This window comes from Vigna umbellata, chromosome 3 (assembly GCF_029865625.1).
Source record: "Vigna umbellata cultivar VRB3 chromosome 3, Vumbellata_1.0, whole genome shotgun sequence".
NCBI classification, from domain to species: domain Eukaryota; kingdom Viridiplantae; phylum Streptophyta; class Magnoliopsida; order Fabales; family Fabaceae; genus Vigna; species Vigna umbellata.
The window spans coordinates 4,970,662-4,982,852 of NC_142167.1; the positions used below are offsets into that span (position 1 = coordinate 4,970,662).

At 41.7% G+C, this 12,191-nt stretch overlaps 2 protein-coding genes across 2 annotated transcripts; both read right to left on the bottom strand.

Annotated features, from left to right (window-relative positions):
• Positions 1-520: 520 nt before the first annotated feature.
• Positions 521-5,424, bottom strand: LOC148201471 (uncharacterized). The gene is made up of 2 exons (XM_088108934.1): positions 1,228-5,424; positions 521-1,132 (listed from the first exon to the last, which is right to left on the bottom strand). Exons 1-2 carry the CDS (start codon positions 5,422-5,424, stop codon positions 521-523), a joined length of 4,809 nt encoding a protein of 1,602 aa, XP_087965060.1.
• A 3,325-nt stretch (positions 5,425-8,749) lies between these two features.
• Positions 8,750-10,913, bottom strand: LOC124831330 (peroxidase 7-like). Its single transcript, XM_088110486.1, has 2 exons — positions 10,617-10,913; positions 8,750-9,635 (listed from the first exon to the last, which is right to left on the bottom strand). Exons 1-2 carry the CDS (start codon positions 10,869-10,871, stop codon positions 8,886-8,888), a joined length of 1,005 nt encoding a protein of 334 aa, XP_087966612.1. The 5' UTR covers positions 10,872-10,913; the 3' UTR covers positions 8,750-8,885.
• Positions 10,914-12,191: the final 1,278 nt, after the last annotated feature.

Consider the following 12,191-nt stretch of genomic DNA (forward strand, 5'->3'; position numbering starts at 1 on the left):
TACCAAAGGGAGTGTATCCCCGGCGGACTGGGTGTTCAAGGGTGAACATCTACCAGTGGGAGTGCATCCCAAGCGAACTGGGTGTTCAAGGGTGAACATCTACCAGTGGGAGTGTATCCCAATTCGTTTATGTGCAAAGGTGCCAGAGATGGTGACCCTGGGACTCGACATGGTAGAAGTAATAAATGACACTAAGTATTAATCATAATGAAACGCACTTATTATTTGAAAATGGAATTTAGAAATGTTGTAAAAATGATCAACAAAAAGTGAACGTAAAAAGTGAATGCTAACTGAAGTAGTATTTAAGATGAGTGGCATTCCAGGTGTTGGGAACTGGTTGGCCATCAAGGAGCTGGAGTCGATATGCGCCGTTCGACATGTCCTCTACAACTCTAAAGGGTCCCTCCTAGTTAGCTGCAAGCTTGCCGTGGGCTCGATTCTTCCTAGCCTCTCCCCGCTTTCGCCACACCAGATCTCCACTTTTGAAGGCTCTGGGCTTGACCTTGGTGTTGTACCTTCAAGATAGCATTCGGTTCTGTGCCTCGGCACGGATGGTGGCGATCTCTCGACTTTCAGGAAGGATGTCGAGATTTGCCCGCAGTTGTTCTTCATTAAGCGACATATCAGTGAGATGACGACTCAATGAGGGTTCGCCCACTTCGACTGGGAGCATAGCATCAGTGCCGTAGGTTAAATTGAATGGCGTGTCTCCTGTAGATCCATGGGGAGTGCATCTGTATGCCCACAGAACTTCTGGTAGCTCTTCCACCCATAAACCTTTGGCTTCACCCAGTCGCTTCTTCAACTCTGTCAGAATGGCTTTGTTTGCAGCCTCGGCTTGGCCGTTTGTTTGAGGGTGTTCGACTGACGAGGTGACATGCTTGATGCCCAAATTGCTAAGGAAATCTTCTAACTTTCGTTCAATGAATTGGCGACCGTTGTCGGTGATGATCTTCTCAGGGAGACCGAACCGACAGATGAGGTGCCAAATACATTTCTGCACTCGTTGGGCACTGATAATGGACAACGGCTCGGCCTCTATCCATTTTGTGAAGTAGTCGACCGCCACGAGTAGGAACTTATTTTGCGCCTTGGCGATCGGTAGTGGCCCAACTATGTCAAGACCCCACTGAGCGAACGGCCAAGGAGAGACAATATTGTGCAAATCTTCGGGGGTGCATGGATGTCGTGACCATGGGCCTGACAGGAGATACACTTCTTGACAAATGTTTCACAATCGTGGTCTAGTGTAGGCCAGTAATATCCTGCGCGGAGAACACGTGCTCTCAGGGTCCGTTTGCCAGAGTGAAAGTCGCATATCCCGGTGTGCAGCTCGCGCAGTACATAGTCTGCCTCTTCCTCTGATATGCATTTCAACAGAGGAGTGCTATGGCCGCGACGGTATAGGTCGTCACCTATATACACAAAACGTGCAATGCGCTTGGACTCAGCGACAGTAATGCTATCACCTTTATCCTGCCTCTCCATGAGATCCTTGACCTTTTGCCGCCAGTCTGTGACGGGTGTGGATACATTGGTGACAAAAGCTTCCACCACAGGACGGTCGAGCGTCATCCTAATAATTGAGGATAACTGTGCGCGCTCCTTAGAGTGAGTTAACTTAGACAAGAGATCTGCTCTTGTGTTTTGCTCCCTGGGTACGTGGATGACACTAAATTCGACGAAATGTTGGAGTAAGGTCTGAACCTTGTGGAAATAGCGCAGTAGTTGATTATCCTTGACTTGATAGGTTCCGTTCACGTGGCTGACGACCAATTTTGAATCCATCCGACACTCTAAACGATCGACCGAGAACTCTCTGGCCAGGGATAGGCCAGCAATCAAGGCTTCGTACTCGGCCTGGTTGTTGCTAGCTGGAAATTTGAATATGATGGCTTGCTCTATGACCAAATCGTCCGGTCCTTCTAGGACGACACCGGCTCCTCCCCCCCTTTTGTCGGAGGAACCATCTACACTGAGTAACCACTTTGTAGTTGAGTCCTCTGGTGCAGGTACTAACTCAGCTACAAAGTCTGCCAAATGTTGACCCTTGATGGACCCGCGTGGCTCGTAACGGAGTCCGAACTCTGACAGTTCCACGGACCAGGCAACCATCCGCCCTGCCAAGTCTGGTTTGCGGAGGATCTTGGCTATGGGGTGATTTGTGCGGACTACCACCTGATGGCTCTGGAAATATGGTCGAAGTCGACGAGAGGCTGTGAGTAGGGCTAAGGCAAATTTCTCAATTTGAGAATATCGTTCTTCAGCCCCTTGCAATGTACGACTGATGAAATATATCAACTTAAGGGAGGGTGCTTCCTGTATCAAGGCGGCACTAACAGCATGTTGGGAAGCGGCAATATACAGCTGTAAGTCTGACCTATCGTCTGGTCGAGCCATAATTGGAGGACTGGTTAGGATGTGTTTGACAGTGTTGAATGCGGTCTCACAATTATCGTCCCAGTGTTGAGTGGTGCCCTTTTTCAAATTCTTCAGGATGGGCTTGATGTGGTCAGCGAGTTTTGGAATGAATCGGGATAGGGCTGTGAGCCTACCCACCAAACGTTGTACTTCCCGTAGGGTTTTTGGAGCCGCCATGTCGAGCACCGCTTTGCACTTGTCTGGATTAGCTTCAATGCCTTGTCGTGTAAGCATGAAGCCTAAGAACTTACCTGCGGGGACGCCGAAAGTACACTTGGAAGGATTAAGGCGCATGTTGTACCGTCGGAGTTGGCCAAAAACTTCCTTCAAATCCCGCAGGTGTTGTTCCACAGAACTGCTGCGAATAACCATGTTGTCGACATATACATCCATGCATCGTCCTATCTGATGATGGAAGACTTTATCCATGAGGCGTTGATAAGTGGCCCCGGCATTCTTCAATCCAAACGGCATAACCTCATAACAGTAATTAGCGCGTTCAGTGATGAAGGCGGTCTTGCTTTGATCAGGCTCGTACATGGGGATCTGGTTGTATCCCGAATAGGCGTCGAGAAAGCTCAGTATCACATGACCCGAAGCGCCATCTACCAAGCGATCAATGCTAGGTAGGGGATACGAATCTTTGGGACATGTCTTGTTGAGATCCGTGAAGTCAACACACATTCTCCACTGGTCGTTTGACTTCTTAACCATGACCACGTTCGACAGCCACGTAGTGTAAGTTAACTCCCGGATGAATTGGGCGTTCATCAACTTCACGACCTCAACTTGAATGGCTTTGCGCTTCTCCTCCCCGAATCGTCGCTTCTTCTGGGCGACAGGTCGTGCCTCCCGGAAGATGGACAATTTGTGGGCCATGACCCCGGGATGAATTCCTGGCATGTCGGCGGCCGTCCATGCGAATAAATCTGCGTTGTTCCGCAGTATGTGCCCCAGATCGTGCTCTTCGCTAGAGGAGAGGTTTCCGCCAATGCTGGTGGTTTTAGACGCGTCATTCGTCAAGGAAAGGAGTTTGACCTCGCCCTGCGGATGCAGACGCTCGTCGACATTGGTTCGGGGGTCCAAGTCGACTGTCGCTGCCTCGGCTCCCTTCGCCCTTCTTGTTGGAACAAAGGCGTTGACTTTTAGCCCGGCCATATAACATTGTCGGGCTGTTCGTTGATCTGCTCTCACGGTACAAATGGTATCATGCTCTGTCGGGAACTTCATGGCGAGGTGAGGAGTAGAGACGATTGCCCCAAACGCATTCAGACAAGGTCGTCCTAGCAGGGCGTTGTACGACGTATTTGCCTCGACCAACAGGAATCGAACTCTAAGTTCCGGTGCCTCCCGGCTTGTTCCGAGCCGAGTTCGCAGGTCGAGGTATCCCCTGGTATCTACTCTTTCTCCTGAGAATCCTACAATTTGTTTGTTAAATGGGGCGATAAGATCCTCAGATAGGTCCATTTTCTGAAAGGTGGACCAATACAAAATGTTGACCGAACTCCCCTGATCTACGAGGACTTTGCTGACATCATATCGAGCTATATTAGCTGTGATGACCATAGGATCATCATGATCAGGGTCGGGTACATGGAAGTCTGCGTTCGTGAATGTGATGTCGGGGATCGACCGAGACTGTCGCTCGACCATATGAACCGACTTCAACTGTCTCAAATGTCGCTTCCTTGCTGAAGCTGACACACCTCCACAGGCGAAACCGCCCGATATGGTGTCGATACGGCCTCGGACCGAGCGTTCTCTCTCTGTCCGTCGAGGCGGACTGCGCGTTCGTCTGCGGTGTCGATCATCTCCAGGGGGTGATCGTTGGGGGCTTCGCCTAGAAGGATCTCTTCGGCAAGGAGTCGCGGCTCTAGTGGAAACTCTATCCTTGATGTAGTTCTGAAGGTAACCCGCACGGATAAGTCGCTCCAGTTCGTCTTTCACCATGTTGCATTCCTCGGTGTCGTGCTCATGGTTCATATGGAAGCGGCATGTTTTGCTGTTGTCTGCGTTTTTTGGGGTGGCCTTTCGCCGCACTGTCAAGAGTTCGGCATGCAAGGCCTCTTCAAGCACCCTCGCCCGGGGTGCGTTGAGGGTCGCGTAACGATCGTATTTTGGGGTCCACCCTGCCTCTTTTCGGGGCGGTCGTTCTGGTTTATAGTTGTTGGTCGATCGCTTTGCGGTTTTCTTGACGTTGTGATTGGAGGTATCTTGTTGCTGCTTCTTCCGACAATTTCGGAGATCCTCGATGCGGATGAATTTTGCAATTGTGGATTGCAATTCTTCCATAGATGCTGGAGGGTCAGCATATAGTTGTTCTGCAAAATATCCTAGCCTTAAGCAGGAAGGTAGATTGCTGATAATGAAGGTGTGATTGATATCCTTCACACGTCGGGCCGTCTCGTTGTATCGTTGCATGAACGCTTTCAGTGTTTCATCCTTTTCCTGCTTGGTATTTACCAACTCAGCGGCCGTCATCTCCGGTTTTCTGTTGGTTGCGTACTGTTTTCTGAATAGGGTTTCAATTGTCGCAAAACAGTCTACAGAATTCCGTGGAAGAGTGTGAAACCACTCCAAGGCCTCATCCTTGAGGGATAAGGAGAAAGCTCTGCAGATGACAGGGTCGTTATCTGTGTAGAATGCCATGGCGTCTACAAAGTTGCGCAGGTGATTGTCGGGATCGGCGGAGCCATCATAACGTTCTAATGTTGGGGGAGGTTTGTCCGGCATGTGCGCTTGCATGATGGCCTCTGTGAACGAAAGCAGATTGGTGAGGCGCATGGAAGTAGGCCCTTTCCTCCCCCCGCCAGAAGGGTGAGATGGTCCTCCATGGTGATTGGAGGCAGACTCTTCTGGCGGTGGGCGTTGTGCCCTCAGTGCCGCCAGCTCCTCCGCCTGCTTGCGGTGGAGTTCCTGCTGCTCCCGTATAGTTTGTGCTTGTGCCTCGATCTGAGTTTGTAGTTGTTGGATTAAATCACGAGTGTTTAAGTCTTCCATAGCTCCGGTGGTCGTAATTGGGATGTTAAATCTCGGGCCCCACGGTGGGCGCCAAAATGTTTCAGTAGGGATGTGGAGGCCGAGATACAAACCTAACAAAACTGAACTGCTTCTCTTTACGCTCTCTGTCACAATGCTTCCTTCCTCTCTTTATGTTCTGTTCCTTGGGAAAAGGTGGGCTGGGTACCTGCAAAGGCACTCCGACGCTCAAGTCAGAAAAGGGGTCACCAGAATCTTTTGGTTCAAAGTGATCAAGAAGAAGAATAATTTCTCTCCGGGGAAAAACGTACCTTTTTTCTGGTGTGCCCTGTGTATTTAAAACAGTAAAATAAACCGTTACCTGACAATCCGGTCAGTTATTGAATATTGACTGTGTGGAAGTTGTAACTGCTAGATCGTGTGCTGATACTGAGTCAATTACTTCCGTGATTCGCGGCGTTGGTTAGCTGATTATGCGTAACTGCTTATCTGTAACTGCATGCTACGATATAGCGCTTGTATGTCGACCATCCTGTGCGTCGACATGAATAGGCAACTTGTCGTACGCTGTGCGAACGTTATGTCGCGACATCACTATTTGGTTGTCGAGGACCAAGTGGTCGACGACGCAGTATTACGATCTTTAAGAAAGCCTCGTATTGGTTCAACTGTCACCAGGTCGCCCGAGTCACCGGTCGACCATTGGAGGATTGGGTATCCTATGGTACACGTTATATAGTTTCTTTTAATCTGTTTTAGTTTTTTATATTTAGTACTTTGCTTTATGTTAGAACATTTTCATGTAGTATTTTAAATTGATTTTTGTAGGTCAACCTTGTTTTTGGATGCCTTTATTTTTCTTTTAGCATTTAGAGCTTGAATCCATTGGATGATAACTTGTTTGATCTCGAAAAAATCACTGCAAATTTAAGTGTTGAGATTTATGGAGGTGGTGGCTATATAATTATTCTTTATCCTGCTTGATATTAACCTAATGGATTAAATATTTGAGTGTGATGATATAGTGAGCCAGTGAGAAAGTTGTTGCTATAAATTTGATTTTTGCATGATTCTTATAAATGCATACACACATTTGTTTGGAGATAAGATAGGCCATTTTTCTTTTGTGAAACGAAGCTACTTGGCCAAATTATCACCCTAATGCACAACATTGAATCCTTTGTGAATCTTTTGAGCTTTGTAAATTGTCTTCCTTTGTGAATCGTTAGAGCATTGTAAATTATCTAGTAATGCCTAAAGAAAAATCTACCTTGTCCCACACCCTAGAAGAGGAGAACAAGAAATATGTTGAAGAGGGTGATAATTACCTTTACTTGTTTTTGCCAATTTTGCTTTTTTAGATATGAAAAAGTTCAAGTTTTGGGAGAGTTGATAGGTGTGATAATCATCTATTATTCACACTTCTTAGAATCCTTTATTTGTCTTTTTTTTCATTTATTGTGTTGAATTTCATGAAAAGGTGCAAGACTTGTATATAGTTTTTATAGAGATACTTATCTGTTTTTGGTTTATTTTGCAGGAAAATGGAAGATTGGAGAAGATTAAAGAGATACTGCTAGAAGCCACTCGTCCAGTGAAACATTGGCAACTCTAGTCCAGCTAAGAAGCCCAACAAGCTTAAGAAGCCACATGTCACTAAAGCTACCTTTCATGATGGAATATTATGCTATTTTGGTGGTGTCTAATCATTGGACAATGCTTTGGAGCCTAAAAATGGATAGAACAACCAAGAGGCTTGGTTCTAGACCTAAATTCTTGGTCATTCTAAACATCTTTTCTTAATACAAATCTTTTATTTGAATATCTAAGGAATTAGTATTTCCACATAAAGATTTAGAACTTGTCTCTAGGGAATTAGGGCTTGTATACTTATGATGTGAATACTTGAATATGTTAAAGATATATTGTGTGCATAAGTGCATAGAGTTTGGGTCATGAAGTCCAACTGTGATGAGTCTTTACCTGTATCACTTTATAATCTTTATATTTAGTAACTTTACATGTTTGCAAATTATTTGAACCAACAACTGTTTATATTCATTGCCTAAACTAGTAAGTAATTATGATTATCTAAACAAACATAAATCTCTTGGGAAACGATACTTGGACTTACAATTTATATTACTTGAATGACTTAGTATACTTGCCAAGAAGTTAACTATTGTACAGAAAGTCTTCTAATTACCGATAATATCATCGCACCAACTTTCTATATCCATTCTTGGTCTGATCCCTGTAAAAATTCTTATCATACTTACGAAATTGTTACTGTGTCACTTATTATGAGTTAATTATAACCAATATGATAAGTCGTTATAAAATCATGTTTTTTCACTGGTATAAGAATAATGTGAAAATGTTAGATTTCATAGCATTATGTGATGTCGATATATCATTATCTTCATATTTCAATTCTTTAGTATTTTTTTAACATGTGAATCGAAGATCATGGGAAATCAAACCATGATATTAGTTACTTCTGAATAAAAATTCAAAGCATCGTGAGAAATTGAGTCAACAATATTGAATGTTCATTTAACTTTCATTAAAAGATATACTATAAAAAACACTTATAGATTCAGGCATTACTCTAAGACGACCAAGTTCCTCTGTATAGACTTTCATACCATACATTGAAAAACAAAACACAAAATGGTTGTAAACTAGGAAATTCAGGTCGCAAAAGAACCAATATGTTAGATTTACTGAAATCATAGCCAAATGAAACATCATTATCCTTTGGAATAAGGTTAGGAGGTCCTGACGACCTTGTCTAATAGTGGCGAATGAGCTTTGTCGAAACTAGATAAGTATATGCATCAATATTGGTGGTGATGTTTGATAATGTATGACAACTCTATTAAGAACAAAATTGCCAACACTTTTCACCATATTTGTTAGATGCACCTTTTTACCAAACGTTGACCTCAATAACAATAACAATAACAATAACAGACAATATCAGAAACAACTACTTACATGACAAGGAAAAAACACTCGTAACAAGTTGAATTACATATAAAAACAATAATTTATTTTCTTTATAACAATCACTTCAATTAAATTCTCTTCACTTTTAATTTTGTAACGATAAAACTCATTAAAATAAGAAAATAAGGATTCTGTAAAAAAATATCTAAAATTATATTCTCTCCAGAGTTTTCTCCTTAAAATACATATTGGGTAAAGGGATATTTATATTTCTCTTGGTACCGAAACATAATCTAAAAATATATAATTGCTGTGCTTTTAGATATGTAGTTTGCTAACAACTTTGATATAATAAGATTGTAACTGTATTTTATTAAAAATTTATCAATACATTTAGTTACATAATTAACAAGGTGAAAGGTAATTTCTCATACAACATAGAAGTAGAGACATGTATATATTGTCTTCTATGACATTCCAAATGTAAGATTGGAGCAATGAAATAGACCACATATTAAGTAGGACAGAAGTTAGACAGTATTGACACGATTACAATTAACCCTTATTTCACCTTCACTAGGCCTAGTCAAAACTTGAACATTCCCAAGTTTCACCATTGACACTGAAAACTGGCTAGTGAAAAGGAAAGGTTGTGTTGCAAATGCTTCAACAAAAGGAGCTGTCCTTGCATCTGAAAAGAGAGACTGATCTGTTGACAACAACCCCACCTTCCTCATAAGGTTTGTATAATAGATTGTGTCAAAAGTTCTAGGGGTTATAACATCAAGGTGCACCAAATCCAACTCTGATTTACACCTCTTCCTCAACAATTTCAAGAAATACACGTTGATTGAGGGGTCAGGCTTTTGAGTCCCATTGAAATTGTAAATCCTGTCCATAACAGAAGAGCAAGTGCTCCTCCCAATTGTGTGTGAACCTGAGAGTGTGACCAAGTCAAGAATGTCTAACCCCTTTTCTTGGAAGAATGCAATAAGAGCTGTGATGTTTTCGTGGCCATGGGGAACCAAATTGGCTTCTGTTGATACGGAAATCTTGCCATCTTTGCGGCCAAATGGAACTTCCCAGAATGGTCCTCCAACCAAAAGAGTGGCATCTCTTGCAGCAGCAGTGAGAATATCAGCACAAGAGACTGTTTTTGGACACTTCCTCTCCAACTCAGCCTTGATATCATCAATCAATTGGAACCCTCTGAGGGTTTTGCTCTCCAAAGCAGTCCTCTCACTCCCTAGATGGTTCAGCAAAATTGATCCATCACATCCCTAATTTAGTTTGATCAATCATCAAACAAAGCAAATCACGTCACATTCACTTTAACTCAACACTGCTAATCGCAATATTAAAATATCAAACCAGAATCATAGAGTCAAAAACATTATGATTTTTTTTGCAATCTGAAACTAAGTGTTTCCGAAGCTATCATCTACTTAAATGTGTATAACTAATATTACTTAACATCATTTATTTGATTTTGTACAATAAAAATTGTTATTTTACTGAAGTAAAACGAATGACCGCAAAACTATGTAGAAATTTGGACATAAAAAGTTAGTTTGGAGAAATAAAAGTGTAAGTGGTAGCATAGTATCATGGTCCGGCCATATATTGTATGTGTTTCAAGTAAGCTTTGATTATCATCATTCAGAAAATGACGGGACCAAGATCTTCACGTGTTCCAGTTTTCAAACCAGAAGTTAGTTCTATTCCCAACCAATCACACTTTTTACCAACATCTTATAAAAATGGTCCAGGGATATCACATACTGCAAATTTGTAGTGTTTTTTAGTACTAATGAATGAACCCCGGATTTAATTACTTTAAAGTATTTTAAAATCCTACTAAAAAGTATCTAAAAAGATTCTTAACAGGTCTGCAGTGAAAAAAATAATTCTATAAATTCCTCTTGATCAAAAGTAAACTCTAAAGAGAAAATTGCATTATATTAGTTCCTTGTTACAATTATTTTTAGAAGTTGGATTTTTTTAATCATAATTTTAAAGATATTTGACTAGAGTAAAAAAGGATCCAAATTAAACATGAATATTTATCACCAAGTAAACACCAAAACCTTCAACTGGGCCCACCCTCACTACTATGTTGAAATGGCACCTATAGAGTTAAAGTGATGCATGCATAAACCAAGAAGCACTTGGCAAATTCTAGTGCACCCTATTTAGATAATGTAAGACTGGAAACAGAAGATGCGAAATTTAAAGAGATGTTGGGTTATGTAATGAATTACTCTAACAGCACAGTCATGGAAATGAAGGCGTATGATAGCAGGGGCCAAAGTGGGGTCCTGCTTAACCCAAGCAGCAACCTTCTGTGAGATGATGCCTTCAGCATCAGGACATGTTGCGTGATAGTGATCAATGGAGAGGAAGGCCTCAGGGGGTAAGGACTTGAATGATTTATTGGGTTGTGGAGAGATGCCATAAATGCTGCTCAACTTCAAAGGGACCAAGAGAAGGAAAAGGGTGAAGTAGTGGAGCCTCATGTTTCAAAAGTTTGCAATGCCAGATTGAGTTGGTTATGTATGTTTGCTGCATTAATTTCAGAGAGTGGTGCATGCATTTATGGTAGAGGTTGATGGTGAAAACGTGGTAGGCACTTTCTTCGTTTTAAGGTTGACGTGCCAACGTGCTGGTTGATATGGCCCTAGATGTTGTTGCTTTTATGTTTGTTGTCTATAGCTAGCAGGTGCTATACTTGGTGCAGAACTAAGCAGACATTGAGGTTTTGTGTGACAACCTGGCTTGAGTTTTGCAATGTTTAAGTCAACCACATGGACATGTTAAATTTAATTTGGAATTTCTACATTTTGTATTTATTTATATCATTCTTTACAACTATGCGTAGCTCTCCTTCTACCACCAGCTCGGCCAATTTTTTTGGGGTAAAATAATATTTTGAGTTCTGATTTTGTATCAAAGCTGGAAATAAAAAATCTCATACTTCAATAAAAAGAATTTTCTTCATCTAACTATTTGTACAAGTTTTGATTAAGGATGGACAAAAATTTTAAATTAAACAACTTAATCTATAATCATCTAAGTTTATATTATTTTAAGTTTATTTACATAGATTTATCTAAAATTTAAATTTATAGTTTTGAATTTTAATTCCAATCCACTTAATTGAATTTGGCTTAGTTTTAGATTTAATATTTTTTGGATTTTGAAAATTTTAAATCAAAAGATCTTGAAGTCAAGAATAGGTGGTTGAGGACCAAAATAATTCAAGTTATTCCGGATCTAAGGTCGAAGGTATAAACCAAATGTTGAGTTAAACCAATCCAAGAATAAAGTTAAGTCAAATCAACCTAGGCAGAGCCAAGTCTATCAAAATCAAAGATTAAGTCGAGTCAACCTTACCTGCTAGGAAGACATGTGCTAAAGAATTAAGTCAATTCAGCTTAGGTAAAAGAGGGAGATAAGTTAGGCCTAACTGAAGGTTGAGGCAAGTCACATCAAGTCATAAGCTTGGATCGAAAGTTGAGGCAAGTCAACTCTGGCCAAAGCTCAAGATGAGTCGAGCCAAAGATTGAGAGGAGTCAACCCGAGCCAAAGTTTGAGGGGAGTCAACTTGAGTCAAAGGGTAGATTCGAATCATTAGGGACCAAAATTCAAGTCGAATGTCATTCATAGTGGAATGGGACATTATGTCTATGAGTGTCCTAAGAATATAGTTCTTTTTAAGGATAATGCGGAATACACAAGCCAATCTGATGATAGAGGTGGAGAGGAAGAAGATAGTGATAGAGAAGTTAAAGCTAATGAAGGAAAGTTATACATGATTAGGAGGATGTTGGGAAGTC